We start from the raw sequence: 16584 nt of genomic DNA, 5'->3' as shown, positions 1-16584 counted from the left end.
ACTGAAAGAACCATAATTTAGCTGAAGAATTTCAAGATGTTTCTTTCAAAATAGCTATCATCAGCTGTTGTTCTCAAAAGGATTGAAGCCACAAGCTACCTGCAGGTGGTGGTCAGTGTTAGGACAGTTTTTCCTAGTCTCAGCGGAACTGAATAGATCACCTGCATTTATCAGGTTTTTTAAGGTTGTTTTAACAGTTTCAGCAAGAGCAGCAGAGGTGGATTTTGAAAGGGGTCATTCTTCATAACAAATTCTGAATGGTGAAAACCAAGATCAAAATAACAAATGCTTCTCTTTGAGGTTGATCATTGCACTAGATCAACTTAACTAAGGAGGCTTAGAAGCTAACGAGGCAAGATGCAGATACAGAAAACAGAATGAGTCAGAAGGGAAGGAGAGTTTGGAAAGCATCTATTAAGGGGAATGGAGTATTGTCAATCTCACATTTAAAAAAATCCTTAATCTTGTTGAAAAATAATACTACCTTATCAAACTCTTCATTTGCCCCTCGTTTCTCAGGGTACTTTGCAACTTTAAACTTTGTTCTACAACCTTATGAGTAGGTAGCTTTGTGAATCCAAAGCTGGATTGAGGCTTGAAAGCAGGGAGAATGTAGATACACCAGGCAACAAAGGGAATTTATGCTCTGAATACTGGTGTGCAAAACAGAACAGATTAAGAAAATAAGGAAGAGGGAAGAAACTGATCTATACCAGGTTCAGTTACTCCAACAAAACCAATCAGCTAATAAATTAACTAGCCCATGACTTTCTCTTTACTTTGTCATTCTCTAGAAAAGCATTATTTTTTTGGCTCTGTGATCAAGCAGGAGAAACATTTTTTAAGATGATCAGAATGAACAGTTAAGCACTCCTTTTGAGTAGGGTGAATTAAAAAGAGTCTGTATCAGACACTGTTGGTTAAATTATAATTTCCTGGCAAATGGGTTTAGGTATCTTTTCAGAAAACAGAGCCAGAGGCAGAATCATGATCCTAACAGCCCAGTGGGCATGCATATGGGATATGGAAACATGCGTTTAAATATAAATCTAATTAATATTTAAATAGTTTATACAAAAGGGAACAGTTTCAATAGAAGAGAATACCTAAGTCTACTCTATACTTTATGAGTTGGAAAATTGATAGTGATTATGTTGGTTTAAGTCCTTACTCTGAATTAAGCGGCATGTATTTTAAAGCTACATCTTGCTATTCCCACAGAGCATCCAAGGCAGTGCTCTACTGAACAGAGATTTTGTAAATGGTACCTAGCTCCTCTTAGGCGACTTCAGGTGCATATAATGTTGGCATTTAGGATTTTTTTAAATTGGAAAAATTTCTGAACTTGATTCAGTTCATGGATATTTCTGGGATGACGGAAACTGTCTTTTCTTAAAAAGAAGATTCTCATAGTGAGTTATTAACCAGGCCTAGCTTGAAGAGAGATGAAGCAGATGGGCTGTTCCAAGGAGTCTGACCATACCAGAGAAAAGTGATTTAATGTTGGTAATTTGTATTGTGAAGCCATTAAGTCTCCACCTAATTTCTCATCTAGCATTCATGCTTTCCATTAATTTAAGCAAGGAAAGAATGAAAGGTCCAGGGTAAACAGCTTAAAAATCGAGTGCATATTGACAGTATGCTGGAGTGATTTTAGGGTAAAAGAGGCTACAATAACCAAACCCATCCTTAAGGAGTTAATAAATCCAACGCGTTTCTAACGATGATCTAGTGCGCGGGGGCACCAGGGGCAGCGATGGCACCACAGCCACCGCGGCCCTACACACGGGCTCCGCGCCGGAGCCGCGCTGTTCAACCAGCCGCTCCCTCTGCGGCGTTTTCCCTCCAGCGGGCACCGGCCGCGCCAGGCGCAGGACGGGCAAAGTTGCCCCCAAACCTCCCCAGCGCTGCTGACCCCGAGGATGCGCCTGGTAACGGGGTCTGGGGCAGCGGCTGCCGCCCCTCAGAACCCCGCTCCCCGGCTGAGGGAAGGCTGGGCGGCGGGCGGGCCGTCTCCCGACCGCCGCGGGAGGTGCGTGTGGAGAAACTACCCTCGGGGGGTTACCCAGGGTGACAGGGGGCCGCGGAGGGCTCTCCCGCAGCCCCGGGGAAGGGCGAGGGCGCTGCGTCGGCCCCAGGAGGCGGAGGCGGGCAGGGTGCGGGCAGAGGAAGAAGGAGGAGGCAGGCAGTGAGAGGGAGGGGGAGGGGCCGGCAGGGGGGGGGGGGGCGCGACCCCGGCCGGCCGCGCGGGACGCGCTCGCGCCGCTCCCTCGCGCGTCCGGCCACCCGGCCGCGGACACCCCCCTTCGCCCTTCCCCCCGCAGCCCCTCGACTGCGCGAGCGCCAGCGGTTGCCGGGGTACCTGACGTCACAGCCTGTGAAGGCGGCGATTGGCCAGGCGCAGAGCGCTCTCCCCCCCTCCGTGGGACTCGCCGCCCGCGGGGCCGGGCCTGTCTCCTTCCCCCTCAGTGCGGAGCCGCCGCCGGGGCGTGCGCGGCCTCATCGGTACCACCCCGGCCACGTCCTCGCCGCCACCGCCGCCGCCGGGGCGGGGGTCATGGGCCGCCTGCGGCCCGCGCCGCGTCTGCGGCTCCTGCCGCTCCTGGCGCTGCTGGCGCTGCTGGCGCCCCGCGCCCGCGCCTGGGACAGCGGCGACCTGGAGCTCTTCGACCTGGTGGAGGAGGTGCCGCGGAACTTCTACGACTTCCTGGGGGTGCAGCAGGTGAGCGAGGGGCCGGGCCCCGCGCCCGCCGCCCGCCCGGCGCGGGCCCTGAGGCGCGCCTCCCCCGGCGCCCCTTGCCCCGGTCCCTTCCCGCGGGCACGGGCCTCGCCTGTCACCGCCGAACATGGCTGGCTGGCTCCCCTCTCCCCCGCCCCCCCCCTGCGCTGCCGCCGCCCGGCTGCTCCCCGCGGCACACGGGCGCGGGGCATGCCGCCGGCCCCTTGCCTTCTCGCCTGGCGCTGTCATCCGCCTCCTGCCCTCGCACGCTCTGCCGCTGCAGTCCGGGCCCCCCCCCGGGCCCCGGCGCCCGAGGCCCTGGGCAAAGCTCCTGTCCCTTCCCCAGCCGCTTCCTTCCCGCTGCAGGGGCTCCGCTCTCCTTCAAGTACTGTTCTATTTTTTATCCTTCTGGCCCCACCATAAATCAACCCTCTCTCTCCCACTGGACCTTTGTGTGTTCCTGTTGCTCTTCTGAATATATCTCTCTTTCTCCAAATGCATCTACAGCTAGACAAAAGTAGCTTGTGGGCTTCTCCCACTTTCCATACATATCCTGGGTATGGATGTTTCTCATCTTTCCCTCGTTCTGCATAGCTGCTGGTTTCTTCTTAAGATTGTGCTTGCCATGTGTTGTGGCTCCTGTTTTCTCTCACGTGTGCCATGGGTAAACTGTGACCCTTTGCCATGGTAATGGCTTGTAGATTGTTATATTTGTTTACTTTCAATGTATCTTGGTTATTGTGCGTGGTTTTCACCTCTGTTTGCTAGGCAACACCTAAGATTATCTTAAAGCATTTATTATGCCTGTGTAGTCAAGACAGGAGCTCCTGTTCAGAACACTTTTATCCCATGTTTCTTGCGTATGGTTTAGATGTGGTTGCTGGTTTTGCTGCCGCTTGGCATCTTCAACTTGTATCACTTGTCCTGGCTCCCACTTGATGGCCTTCCTCATCTCCAGATGCTCTGCTCTGCGTGTGTGATCTTGCTTGATCTCTCTTAATGCATCTTAGCAATCTTCTTTTTGTCTCTTTCTTCCAGTCAGTATTCCTTTCTTCAATAATTAAATATAATCTGTTACTTCACCCAGAGTCCCCAAAAGACTTTTTATTCGTTTGTCTCCTAGCACCTCTACATTCTGGTGAATGATCCCGCTATTCAAATGGCTTCTCTGACAACCTTAAAGTTTATTTGGATGTAGTCCTTGTAGTTTTTGAGAATAATAGCTGTATTTTCAGGTGCATTTCATTAGGGCCATGTCTCCAAAGAAGGGGAAGGTGTCTGCAATATATAAGGGTCCTGTTTTGGAAACTACTGGCTGTGGTTGTTAATGATGGTAGGGGGATTCTGAGTCAGTTTATCTCTTTCTTTTACTCCTTCTTAATCATCTGGTGTTAAATACTATGGAATACCATCATATATACAACACAGCAAACACTGCTACCCAAGTTTCACTTTCATGAGCCTGAAAATCTAGGTTTTAATTCCTCAAAGGCAATTTTAGTGTCAGATAATGTAGGGATACATTAGTTTGTTTCAAAATTTAGTTTGTTTCAATTAGTAATGTTCAGATCTGGCATGCAACTCTTTGTTAATATCTTCCATAATCCTTTTCTCTAGGGCTGAATCTGTACCTTTTACAATAAGTTTAGCAAAATATAATATTACTTGTAGCAAGCAAATATTCTGCTAGTTCACACTTCTAATCTTAATGAAGAACTTGAACCACTTGTAATGTGTGAGCAAGGAAAAAGTTGGTGGAAGTGCAACACAAATGAAAGGATGTTTTGTTAGTTATAAGTATATGCTAGTCACTCATAATGTCATTCTAGTCAAGACTTGAAGTGTAAGTAGTATTAGATGCTTTGCACATGCAGCAGGATATACCTATGAGTACGGTAATAGAGTATACAATGTTGAAGTTGAGCTTCAATAGAAACCTCTAAGCACTGGAGGATGCTGTATAGGTTTACAGGTTCTTCCACACTGTATCCTTTGTTCCTGGTGCTTGCTTCTCCAGTTCTGACCTATACCTGAAGCTTCAAACAAGATACTGAAGCAGGGTTCTGTCTTGCAGCGACTTGCTAGGTAGCTGCAGTGGTTTAAGTTACCATATGAGAAGGGTAACTGGTCTTGTAACAGGGTCAAGGGAAGTGCCCAAATCTTGGGTGTGCTGTATCCTACCTTGGATGTCTTTACACAAAGCTGCCTTCTACCATAATGTCCCTGCATGTTGTTTGCATGTTTCTTCAGGTTTTCTGCTATTTTTTAAAACTATGGTTTAATGGAGCTTACTGGTTATTTTGTGTGTCACTGTTGTTTTAGTTGGGATGCCTTTGGCTAGAATGCTGTGATTAGCTTTTTGTAGTTCTAGTGCTAGTGGTTTTATTCCCCGTGCTCAGGTGTTTTTCTTGGGATTTTAGCACAAGAGGGACAGAGTGTCTGTGACAATGGCCTTTGTGGCTGTGCCTTTGGACTGCTTCATAATCTTTCATTCATCAAAGCTTGCTTTCCCCTCCTCCCCCCCTCCATATTCCTCTTCATATTCATTGCCTTGTATCATGTCCTGATAATCCCTTCTTTCTTCATGTACTTCTTGGGGAGGGAGTACTTCTCCCTTATGCGGGATGTAACTTCTGCATCTGAGATATGGATGCTCAGCCATGTTTGTTAACAGTAGTATATCAGGTCTGCCAGATTTTTTCTAAATGTGTCGTCTTGCTTTTTGAAAAAATATAGGGAATGACTCCAGTGCTTCCTTAAGGCATTAAAGCAGCTTAGGTTTTGATGGGAGAATTGTGGTACTGGCTGCTTGTTGAACCTCATATGTGATGTCAGAAGCTGATGGTTGACCTCAGCTGACAAGGTGCAAAAGGCATTGTGGGAAGTCCTGTAGCTCTCTAGCATGCTTTGATGAAGCCTCTGGCTGCTGGATTTTTCGCTGGAGAAAAATGATGACTTTTTTTGTTTTGTTGCTAGTCTACACTCGCAGGAGTAAGGGTTTTGCATTTTCTCTTTTCAAGGGCTTTGGGGAAGCCTCCCGGCGTTGTCAGATAACTGTCATCCAGCGATGGCAGGGTGTTAGGTTTGAAGCTGCTGCAGTGTTTTCCAAGATCAGTGACTGAGATAGAGGATGATCTAATGGAATCAATTTTTATTGTGAATGTGGAATGACAGAAGAAGAGTAAGATTGTGACTGTCTTGGCTGTTAGAATAACTGTTCTTAGTGCTTGACTTCAGGGAGGGGTTGGCTGAGAAATCTACAAATGGTCACAGAATGGTTGAGGTTGGAAGGGACCTCTGGAGGTCATTTTGTCCAACCCCCAAGTGTTAGGGCTGAGCACCTAGATTAAGAAGTATCTGATTTTTATACAAGGACACAATCTATCTATTTGTTACTCCGTCAGATCGAATGGTAGCATAGCATATATAAGAAGTTTTGCATTGTTACGTTGTTACTATTGCTATTCTGAACAATTTGGGAATTTCTCTACCTTCCTGTTTCTTTGGTTGGTCTTAAATTGATGATGTGATTAACTTGAATGGCTCATCTAAAACTGTTTTCAAGAAGTTTGACCTAGCAGAATGGGGAGATAAGATAACCTTTGGCTTGAGAAAAGATTACATTTCCATGTTCCCCAAGTGGTTACTGAAGTTATGTCCAAACGAAGAAAATAGAACCATAAACTCTTGACAGATCAGATGTAATAATAATTTCAGTAATCACTTCAGTATAGCCAGTTTCAAACTGATAAAGGGATCAGGACCAAATAATATTAATCTAAGAACTCAGATGAAGCAGCAGAATTAAACCAGAAGCTATGCAGACTCAGTGATAAAATTACCCTGTTAGTTGAGAATGAGAACATGCAAATGTGATGTCAACTTCTTGGAAAAATTCCAGGAAGATCTGGGGAGCTGCAAGCTTGTATGGTGGACAAACAAACTGATCAAGTTAATTTTATTGTCTCTTACAGCTTTCAGTAGCTGATACCTGCATAAATATGCTACACTCTGGATGAATCAACTTGGCATCAGTTGAACCTGTGGATCTCCTTGCCAAAATATGCTTTTGATTATAACTGTTTATATGGCTTCAAGGGAATTACCTGCTCCTCTACTCTTTTTGGCTTGCAGTAAGGAAGGCACTACAGGTCTCTGAATGTCTTTTGAAACTTTGTGATATGGTTCTTGGATACAAGAGATCTGATCAAGACACTTTTAGGAAACATCATTTGTTTTGTGAAGATGTGTTAAAATGCATGAGCTGTGTTGCTAGAGTTGACCTGTGCAGAGCAGTATGTTATGTATCAGTTACAACCAAGGAATTTCTGAATAAGGCTTTGGCTTCTACTGGTAATCAGATAAGGGAACAGGTTTGTATTGAAAGTTCTGCTAGGCCTGTGCAGTGTATGAAAGCAAACACAGAAAGTTTCTCCAAGCGCCTTTTGAGGTAGTAGAAGAGGCCCTGGGAGCTCAAGTTCCTGAGGGAGAGTTAACACATGGGTGGGGCTTGCTGGCCAACAGTGTGGATAAATATATAACCCACAAAAAATGTTGAGAGAGAGATTTTCTTCAGTATTGGCTTATGCCTTCCTTGTGGCACATGAAATTTTTTTGAACCAGGCTCTAATCCATTCATGTGGCTTTACTGTAGAGAACTAAGAGCATTGTGTCCATATCATTGCTAGACAATGGGTTTGCTAGATGATGCTGCAGCACAAAGTCAGAACTGCGCATACAGAACCTGATTTTGGTCCTACAGACTGTAAGACACTGGTATGTTAGCAACTCCAAGAAAGTGCAAGATGTGAAAACCAAGGAGTCAGATTTTTTTTTTTGTGGGAAGCCACAACCCGTCTAGATGAGCTGAATGTATTGGGCTAATAGGCTCCTTTCAAGAACACTGGAACAGAAGAGCTGTGTCTACCTTGGCAAGTAGCAGAGTCTGACAGGGTTGCGTCTGTAGAATGCAATGTTTGGTGCTGAGGAATTGGTGTCCATACTGTTTGCATTTCAGGGATTTCGTTGTTGTTGTTGAACTAATTCCAGGCTGCCTGCATGGACTAAATGCCCGTTTGTGTTGAAGTGTGCTGTTTGCGCTTCTGGTTTTACGTCGTACAGTTCAGTTCTACCCAAAAGGAATCCAGTTCATCCACTCCATTCATGGTATGCAGTCAGTGGGTACAATAAGGAAGTTTGCTTTACATGTGCACTCCTGATCTGGACTAAAAAATTGAGGTAGAAGCACCTTTAAGGCTATAGTTTATAGTAAATGGCTGACGCTGCATTTTACCTCTTGGCATTGCTCTGTAAGAACCTTACTGGGAATGAGCCCCACAACAAATTTTGTGGCTTTTATGGCATTACGAGGCATTATAGGAGAATTAAGAAAATTCTCAGTAATAGGTTTTTGCGTAGTCTGTTTTATGCAAGTGTATTGACTGATGACATGCAGCATGTACATCACTGCAGTTCTTAAGTCGTGAATTCATATGTTATGTAAGTAAAGTTCTTGGACATAGATTTGGTAACCTATTTTTCAGAAAGAATGGCAATCTCTGAAGCTGTCAGTGTTATATTGTCTGGCACTGCCGTAGTTCTGTCTTTGAATGGGTCGCTGTCCAGGGGAAAAAAAAAATCTACATAAAACTATTTTTGCTGTAGAGCTTTTTGGGAACTTTGAGTACATAGAGTGGTCCCCTTAAGTGGGAAGAGGCATGTGTGGGAGAGCTGTATCCATTCAAGGAATGCTTTCAAGTCCTCGGCAAGAACAGTCTACCTCTACCCATACAGGTCTTCTGCCTTCCCTGGCAGGCGAGGTGCACATAAGGAAGACAAGGAAGGGGAAATAAGGAGGGATAGCCCAGAAACTCAGCAGTTTGTTTCTTCCCAGTTACAAGCTGTATCACACTCCAAAGACTTATTTTGGTTGCTCTTCTAACACTTAAGGCTGTTCTCCTCCCTGCTGCTTTTTAAGGTTAACATATGTGGGCGCAGTGTTACTAAAATCATGGAGCGTGCATCATCTGCAAATGTTTTAGAGAAAATTTAGGTTGGTAATACTGCTTCAGTCTTCCAAGCTTTGGAAGTATTTGATCTAGTGAGATAGAGCTTCACGCGTATGCAATTATGACATCACTTTTTCAGATTATTGTGTCAAAACTATGAGCTGTAGGCTTTTCTTGCTTTGTTTTGCAGGATTATTTTGCCTTTGAATGACAAATAGCATATTCACTGTGACCTTCAAAAGTCTCATGCTGTCAAGTGACACGGAGCCATGTAGCAGCTTGATATTTCAGTTACTCATGTTTGAGGAACTGAAGTTGTTGGGCTAGTGATTAAACATAATGTCTAATGGTCTAAGCCTGTTTCAAGATTGTTTTCTACTTCTTGTTCAGAATATATATTAAGCAGGTCTAGTAGTTTTGGAAGGCATTAGATTTTAATGCACTGTCAGTTGTGACATCAGAGTTCTCAGTCGGAAAGACGAAATATGTTTCAACTTTCTTGCTCCAAACTGTCAAAAATAATTAACTTCTGTAATACACAACTAGGTGATAGTAGTAGCAAACCTTTATTTGGATAGTGAGGGATCTTAGTAATTCCTGAAACTGTACATTTCTTTTAAGTGATGGATGAGGCAGGGGTTCTTCAAAACTGTTTTTTTGACTTTAAGAATTGGCTCCTTTTATGGCAGTTACAGCCAAAATAGCCCCTGAATATACTATCAACATTGCTGCAGTAATAGAATCCATTGCACTAGTTCAAACAAATATAGCATTAGAAAATCCAGATTTGTTTCTAGTGGCTTTAGCTGTAACCTCAGTTCATTCCATAAAAGTAATTGTGTGTTTTTTCTTAGTATGTTATTGAGACATAATTCTGCATCCCTTCATGGTATTAAACTTCCTATTTGAGTCTGTTACTTATAAGTTATATGTGGAAGTGACATTTCCAGCAGTTCTGGAAACTCTGCTTTTCATAAAAAATGTAAATTATTAAAATTGTGTGAAGTCATTGTTGAGATTATTTACTTGGATCCTGTAGAACAAAGTTGTTCCAAACTATAGAGTAGTTTAATTGCTCACAAGAGTCACCATAGAGAAGCACTTACGATAACAGCTCAGATTTGTAACTGAGGATGGTGCAGGATATGGGTTTTCATGTGTGGTTTTTTTGTTTTGCCTTTTTTTAACAGTGCTGAACTTCCAGGTAAACTGCTGATACATAATGTAATCCATTTTGTAAGTGCCCTGACAAGTATCATGTATGCATAACATTCCCTGATGTTTTTGTTCACAGTTGCCAATTTTAAAAATGATCGAGACATTTATACTCATAAAACTTGCTTTTTCCATAAAAATGGGGTTTCTGCATTGTTTCCTATTAAATTTCTGCTTGGATGTTGTCCAAGGAAATCCAGGGTTTTTTTGCTTTCATTGTTGGCTCCTTTCTTAAAGACACAAGTGTTTCAGAATCTACCATTATAAGTAGTTTTAAAGACATTTACTGTTAACTTTCCCTGACAATTCTTTCATATAATATAATCTGAAAGAAATCAGGAAAGTATTTTTCTTCTTTCTTGCTGTGTAGAAGGACATATAGCAATAGGAAACTACTATGTTTGGGAACCCAAGGGAACTAACAGTATGCAAAGTGCTGTGAAAAGGATAAAACAAGCAGTCTTGAATTTTTTTTTTTCTGTCTGCAGCAGCAGTAGTAATGTTTCAGCTTTTCTTCTCTATAATTCCCACTTCACTAATCCTTTACGGATGTATCCATAATAGCTTGATCTTCAAATTGCAGAAATAAAAAATGGGCTATTTTTCTTCCTAGAAGTTCTGTGTTTGACCTGTAATTCATTGAAGGGAGTGACCAATTTCTTGGTAGGTACCCTGTGCTGGTGGCCTCTGGTGCTTACACAAGGCTGCATGTTTTATGCTTGTTTCAAATTCATCTCCTTTGCTGCAGTTCTCACGTATGTACCTATGTTGGTACCTAAACCAGCCACATAATTAATCTAACATACAGTTTTGTAAATGACTTCCCAGTGGGCTTTTTACTACTTGACTGCTGTGGGTTGTGGTCATCATGTTTGTCGGTAAAGTTGGGTAAAGAAGAATCTTAGAGGCAGCCTGAATTTCATTCTATTGAGTGATAAACCTTTTATGCTCCATCTTGAGTCATTTTACAATTAAGATTAACACAGTTTTCTAATCAGATCTAGATAAAACTATAGCTTTAAGGGAGATAGTTGGAGGTATCTATGGTGCCATTTTGACTTTAAGTACTTGGTAAAATTTAAAAAATAAAATGAAAATTCAGCATATAAAATGTTCCTTAGTTGGGTTGGTGCTCCTTGTGCTCTCAGCAGAGCCAGTAACAAAGAGCCTGTGGTGCTGTTGCGCAGCTGAGCCAGTGAGAATGAGCGTATAAGCGATAACAAAAGGTTTTTTCATCTGTAAGAATAGGTCTGATTATTAAAATGAATAAAAGGAGGAAATTAATGTATATCTGAAATGTTTTGGTTTTCCACAGCATCCTAGTGAGCTAATGAAATTCAGGCAGCATATGAAAACCTGCAGTTTTGCTTTTGATTTGCTTGTTAGTGTTTGTGCTTTCAGCCGTACACTGTGCCCGTTAAAGTTTGCTTCTCTCAATTTTGGGTTCTTAAACAGTAGTGTGGTGGTGGTGTTGTCCGTGTCCCTGTCATCGTCGTCCCTGTCCCGTTGCCATCCCCCCACCCTGCAGCCTAAAATTGTTCTTTTTCCCTAAACTACGAGGAGATTTGGGGTTTCTGGGTTTCTTTTGCTTCTTGTTCGTCAGCCTTGTTTGGTTGTTACTAGCTCTGTACAGAAGTGATTTGTAAACAATCTTATGTATGTGGCAATGTGTTGTACATGTGGTGTATGTTAGGTATGCAAACAATAACACAGTTTGAATGTAACACTTTCAAGCAGGCTTGTGTATTACTGGGCTCTCATCTGATGGATTGCTTAACTGCAAATTTCTTAAGTGACCTGGCTCACAGGTTCTTCTTGATGTCAAACAAACGAGCGGTGGAATGAGAAGAGGAGAAAATTCATAAGCAGTCCCTCATCTCTGCCAGATCTGAAATTCTTCCTTCTCAGTGTTAATCTGGAAAACTTGCGGAGAAAACCAGAAGATGCATAGGAACTGTTGAAATAAAGTCACTCTGCAATCTTTCTCTGACTGAAAAGAGAAGGAAGAACTAGGGGAGTCTTGCTTTTATACATGGGCTGTAATTCTGAAATGCTGCTGTCTCCAACACTGTGAAGTGCTTTTGCTTGTTGAAGGAAGCATTTAGTGCTGATGAGGACATAAGCAAGCTGTGAAGTATCCTTATTGCACTGATTTGGGGTGAATAGCTTCTCCTTTAAGGGGCAATAATTGTTTTTACCTACCCCTGAAAATATTGCGAATGATTCTGTAGTCTGATCAATTTTATTAAATTTCAAACTGATTTAGACTAGCTTTTATATTTAATAATCACCATTTCATAGTCAGTGATTCCTATAGTGTTGTTTTATAGGATATAAATGCTGCAATGGGAGAGTAGAAGAGCTGTATGCCACTTAATTTTGTGATATTTTACAATCATATTAGTAATCGCTTTACTGGATGTTGTGTCTAACTACAATGGCTACTACAATGTTACAGTAGGGGAAAAAAAAAAGTCTGTAAAATTTCATTCTATATGGAAGCCTCTTCACATTTCCTATTAGGAATTATTTAAAATCTTATTCAATGGAAAGGAAATCCTATTCAATTCAAGCACTTCTTTCAGTTGATTAAAAATTTGAAATAAACTTGTTTTCCAACCTGAGTCTACCTATCTGTTGAATAGAAAGTATTTCTTCTGTCAATTTGTAACCTGTGTGGTTTGTAGTTTCTGTTCTACTGACTATTTTCCTCTTTCTGTTTCTGCTCCAGTAGCTTTTTAACACTACAAACTAACCCAGCAACATTCAAAACAAAATAATGAATTTGAATGTTGGACTGTATCTGTTGAGAATAGTATTTCAACAATTGAAATACAGATTGAGTGTATCAGCTAGTCAGTTGTCTCTTGCAACTTACAATGGTGAAGGAACAAACCTCTTTTGTGCATAAGTTATGTACTATATTTAAAAAATAGGCATAACTGACTTACATTCATGTTCATACATTGTACATAATACTGACTTCCCATGCTGGCATGCACCAGTAGTCCATTTAGTAAATCCTTTTGGTCTTTGTTGTTTTCTGGTTGAGTAATACCAGGTGCTTAACCAGAAAGCTGTGTTAATTTGCGGGGGGGGTGGTGAAATCCTCTGCTGGACAGATAGAGATTAACCTATCAATGAGTTACTGAGTTGCTAATTTCCTCAATCATGATGATTTATGCCTTTCACACATTTATACTTACCTTTCTTACCTACTGTCGTGGTTTAACCCCCAGCTGGCAGCTAAGCACCACACAGCCACTCGCTCACTCCCCCACAGTGGGATGGGGGAGAGAATTGGAAGAGTAAGTGTGAGAAAACTCATGGGTTAAGATGAAGACAGTTTAATAGGTAAAGCAAAAGCCACGCACGCAAGCAAAGCAAAACAAGGAATTCATTCACTCCTTCCCATCAGCAGGCAGGTGTTCAGCCATCTCCAGGAAAGCAGGGCTCCATCATGCGTAATGGTTACTTGGGAAGACAAACGCCATCACTCCAAACGTCCTTCCCTTCCTCCTTCTTCCCCCAGCTTTATATGCTGAGCATGGCATCATATGGTATGGAATAGCCCTTTGGGCAGTTGGGGTCAGCTGTCCCAGATGTGTCCTCTCTCAGCTTCTTGTGCACCCCCAGCCTACTCGAAAACCACTATCTATCTACATGTAGTTAGATATTCTTTTGATCACTGTCTCTGTGCAGTTAGATATGCTTTTGGTCACTGGAGATGCCTACTTCTGTTTTCTTTTTAAATTGTTATCTTTTCCTTAGTGGTGTCATGCAGTATGGCTTCTGAAGAGGATTTATTTTTTGGATAAACATGTTTCAGTTAAGAAATAATGTGTTTGGTTTTTTTTTTTTGTATGTTATTTGCAATTGAGAATACTAAACAACCTTGCCTTGTCTTGATTGCAAATGTTTAATAATAGTCTAGTATTGTGTCTCAAGCAATGGATCCTGGTGCCTGTGAGGGCCTGCTTCTATTCCCTAGTCTTTTTGGTCTCCAGTTAGGGCACCACTCCATGTCATCCACAAATTCCTTGGATGCCTTCAAGAGTGCTGGATGCTGTCAATATGCTCTGGCTGGTTTCCACCCTGGTTTCTTTATATAATTCTGTATAACCCTTGGACTTCTTTCTTAAATAAAAATAATAAAGCCAGTAGCAATAGATGGTGTTACTTGGGTAGAGCATGTGAACCTAGCTGTGTTTTGCAGTCTGTTTGCTCCCTGTACCTCTCAGCCGCCACCGTTTTTGATCAGTGATGTTAAAAGGTGCATTCCTGGTGGTGCCTTTCAGTGAGCTGGTGCTGTACAGGGGCTTTGGAGAACTGTCAGCAATGTGTCTTGGATTGCTTAATGATTTGTAATTGCCATCTCCAAGCTCTGCTCTGTGTAGGCATGGTTTAGTTTAAGGTGACAGTCTTACCTATGCTGAATCTTATCTCTCACTTTTTTGCCAGATCACTTGGTTTGGCATTCCCTCGCTAGTGTCTGGTATTTACCCCAAAGTGTCACCTATGAACTGTGAGATTTCACTGCGTGCTCTACGCTTCAGGTTGTCATTGAAAGTGCTGAATAAATCCAGTCCCAGCGCTGATCCCCCAGCAGGAGGCCTTTCAGCTGCTTATTCTCTGCCCTGAAAACTGGCCATTAAACCTTGCTTTTTGTATCCTGTTCATAAATTTTCTATTTGTAAGACTCTTTCCTCCCATCCTGCGGCAAGTTAGTTTCTTTGATAACCTTTGGTGTGGAACCTTGTCAAAAGCTTTTTCAAAATTGGACTGTACTGTGTCTGCTGGACCTCCTCTCTCTACCCTTACTGATGCAGTCGGAGGACTCTGGTGGGTTGGTGAGGCAGGGTTTCTCTTTGCAGAAGCCATGCAACATCTTTTCCAACAGACCACGTTTATCCCTGTCTACAGTGACTTTATTTATATAGCCCCTACTGCCTTTAGTAAGGATGGATGACAGACTTTCTGGTCTCTAATTCCCAGGATCTCTTCTGTGTGGTTTGTTGTTTGGTTTTGTTTTTTTTTTTTTGTGTGTGTGTGGATGGGAATCACATTGGCAGGCTGCCAGCTCCCTGGTGGTAGTTTTTTGCAGTACTGGGTTACCTTCCTCACCTGCAGGTCTGCAGCTTTGTATATAAATTTCATTCAGCAATCTCAGGTGAAAGCCATGGTCCTGGCAACTTCTTAGCATCTAATTTGTCTGTTTGGAGTAATTTGTCTGTGTATTTATTTCAAGTTGAATTAGCTTCTCTTGACCTGTCTACTGCAAATAGTGTGTTGGTATGGGAATATCTTGAACATCTCCAACAGGAAAGACTCATTAAATAAATTATTAAATTGCACAGCTGTAGCTTTATTACTGAATGAAACTTCTTATAGTTTTGTCATCAAGTAGTCTGTAGCTAGCATCCTGCTTTTGATTACACTTAAAGAGATAAAAGGGTTTTGAAAATCAAATAAATCGCCACTCTAGTTTGCTCGGACAAATACAAAAATCCATATTAACAAGTTAGAAAGAAGTAGTCAACACAGTTTTTTAGCTATACATTCCACAAATTCTACTGGAACTGGCACAAAATCCACCACGTTGCCATTGTAGTTATTGATCATCAGAAGGAAGAATAGCTGCTATTATGCAGTTTTACTGTTCTACTAACTGTTACACATGTATGATTAAGCACATTTTCTTAGGAGCTCAGGCCTTTAACTGAGATATCCTGGAGGAGTTTAGGAATATATCATCTGCTTCTGGTCACTTTGCTATAGTAACTAGCATTAATTCTGTAACATCCCAGTCTTGGACAATAGTTCTCTTTTCAGAAAGTAAAATGGAGGGCTTTGGTTTATATTACTACTTGAGTTAAGACAGAGCAGAGTTGGTTTGTGTTTTTTCTCTCCCTTTTGACTTATGGTACCTTTATACCATAGTAATTCTGTGGATTTATTAATTCCCCAGCAAGGTTCTTACTGTGGTGTACTCAAATTTATCATTTTGGAAACAATGAAATTATTTTACTCTAGTTATCACAATTTTGATGGTACCACTTACTAGCAATGTCTTTGCTCATTCCTATTGGTTTAAGCAAGATTTTGGTATTGCTGTGTTTCAGTTACATAAATCACTGTGAAAACTTCAATTTTTATGTTTTCTACTGAATGCTAGCATTGTGAGGAGAAAGAAGTGAGAGGGTTTTATAAAATGCACTCACTTCTAGAAGTTTTTAGAAAATAGAAACTTGTCAAATTTTGCAGCAGGGAACTTGTTTGAAATGGAGGAACTTAAAGTGAACATATTCAAACTAAAAGTTGTATTGAATAAAATGTATTGAATTTCAAGGCTTTAGTACAGTTCTTTAGTGTACAATCAATTTTCTTTTTCTGCTAAATAGAGTTGTTCTGTTTATTATTCAGGGACCTGATAAACTCATACTTCTAGGTACTCTGTAAAGTAATTCTGTATTAATCCTACCTGTTGCTTCCATGCTGTGCATGCACGTTGACTAACGTCAAGAGATGTGAATTTAGGGTAGACTTGGCTCTTTGCTAACATCTGCATTGCTGAAGTGATGCACTGAGAAATCAAGTTTGAGAACCCAAAGAAACAGTAACTAGAAAAAAGTATGGGGTAAT

At 41.9% G+C, this 16584-nt stretch overlaps 1 protein-coding gene across 1 annotated transcript in view; it reads left to right on the top strand.

Annotated features, from left to right (window-relative positions):
* The first annotated feature begins 2428 nt into the window (after positions 1-2428).
* DNAJC1 (DnaJ heat shock protein family (Hsp40) member C1) overlaps positions 2429-16584 on the top strand; it is a 114968-nt gene continuing 100812 nt past the window's right edge. The window contains exon 1 of the mRNA XM_072854434.1: positions 2429-2722. Coding sequence (XP_072710535.1) covers positions 2558-2722 — 165 coding nt within the window. The 5' untranslated portion in view covers positions 2429-2557. The remainder of the gene's footprint in view (positions 2723-16584) is intronic.

This window comes from Ciconia boyciana, chromosome 2 (assembly GCF_034638445.1).
Source record: "Ciconia boyciana chromosome 2, ASM3463844v1, whole genome shotgun sequence".
NCBI classification, from domain to species: domain Eukaryota; kingdom Metazoa; phylum Chordata; class Aves; order Ciconiiformes; family Ciconiidae; genus Ciconia; species Ciconia boyciana.
The sequence above is the reverse complement of the archived record's forward strand: the minus strand, read 5'-3'. Positions and strand labels throughout refer to the sequence as shown.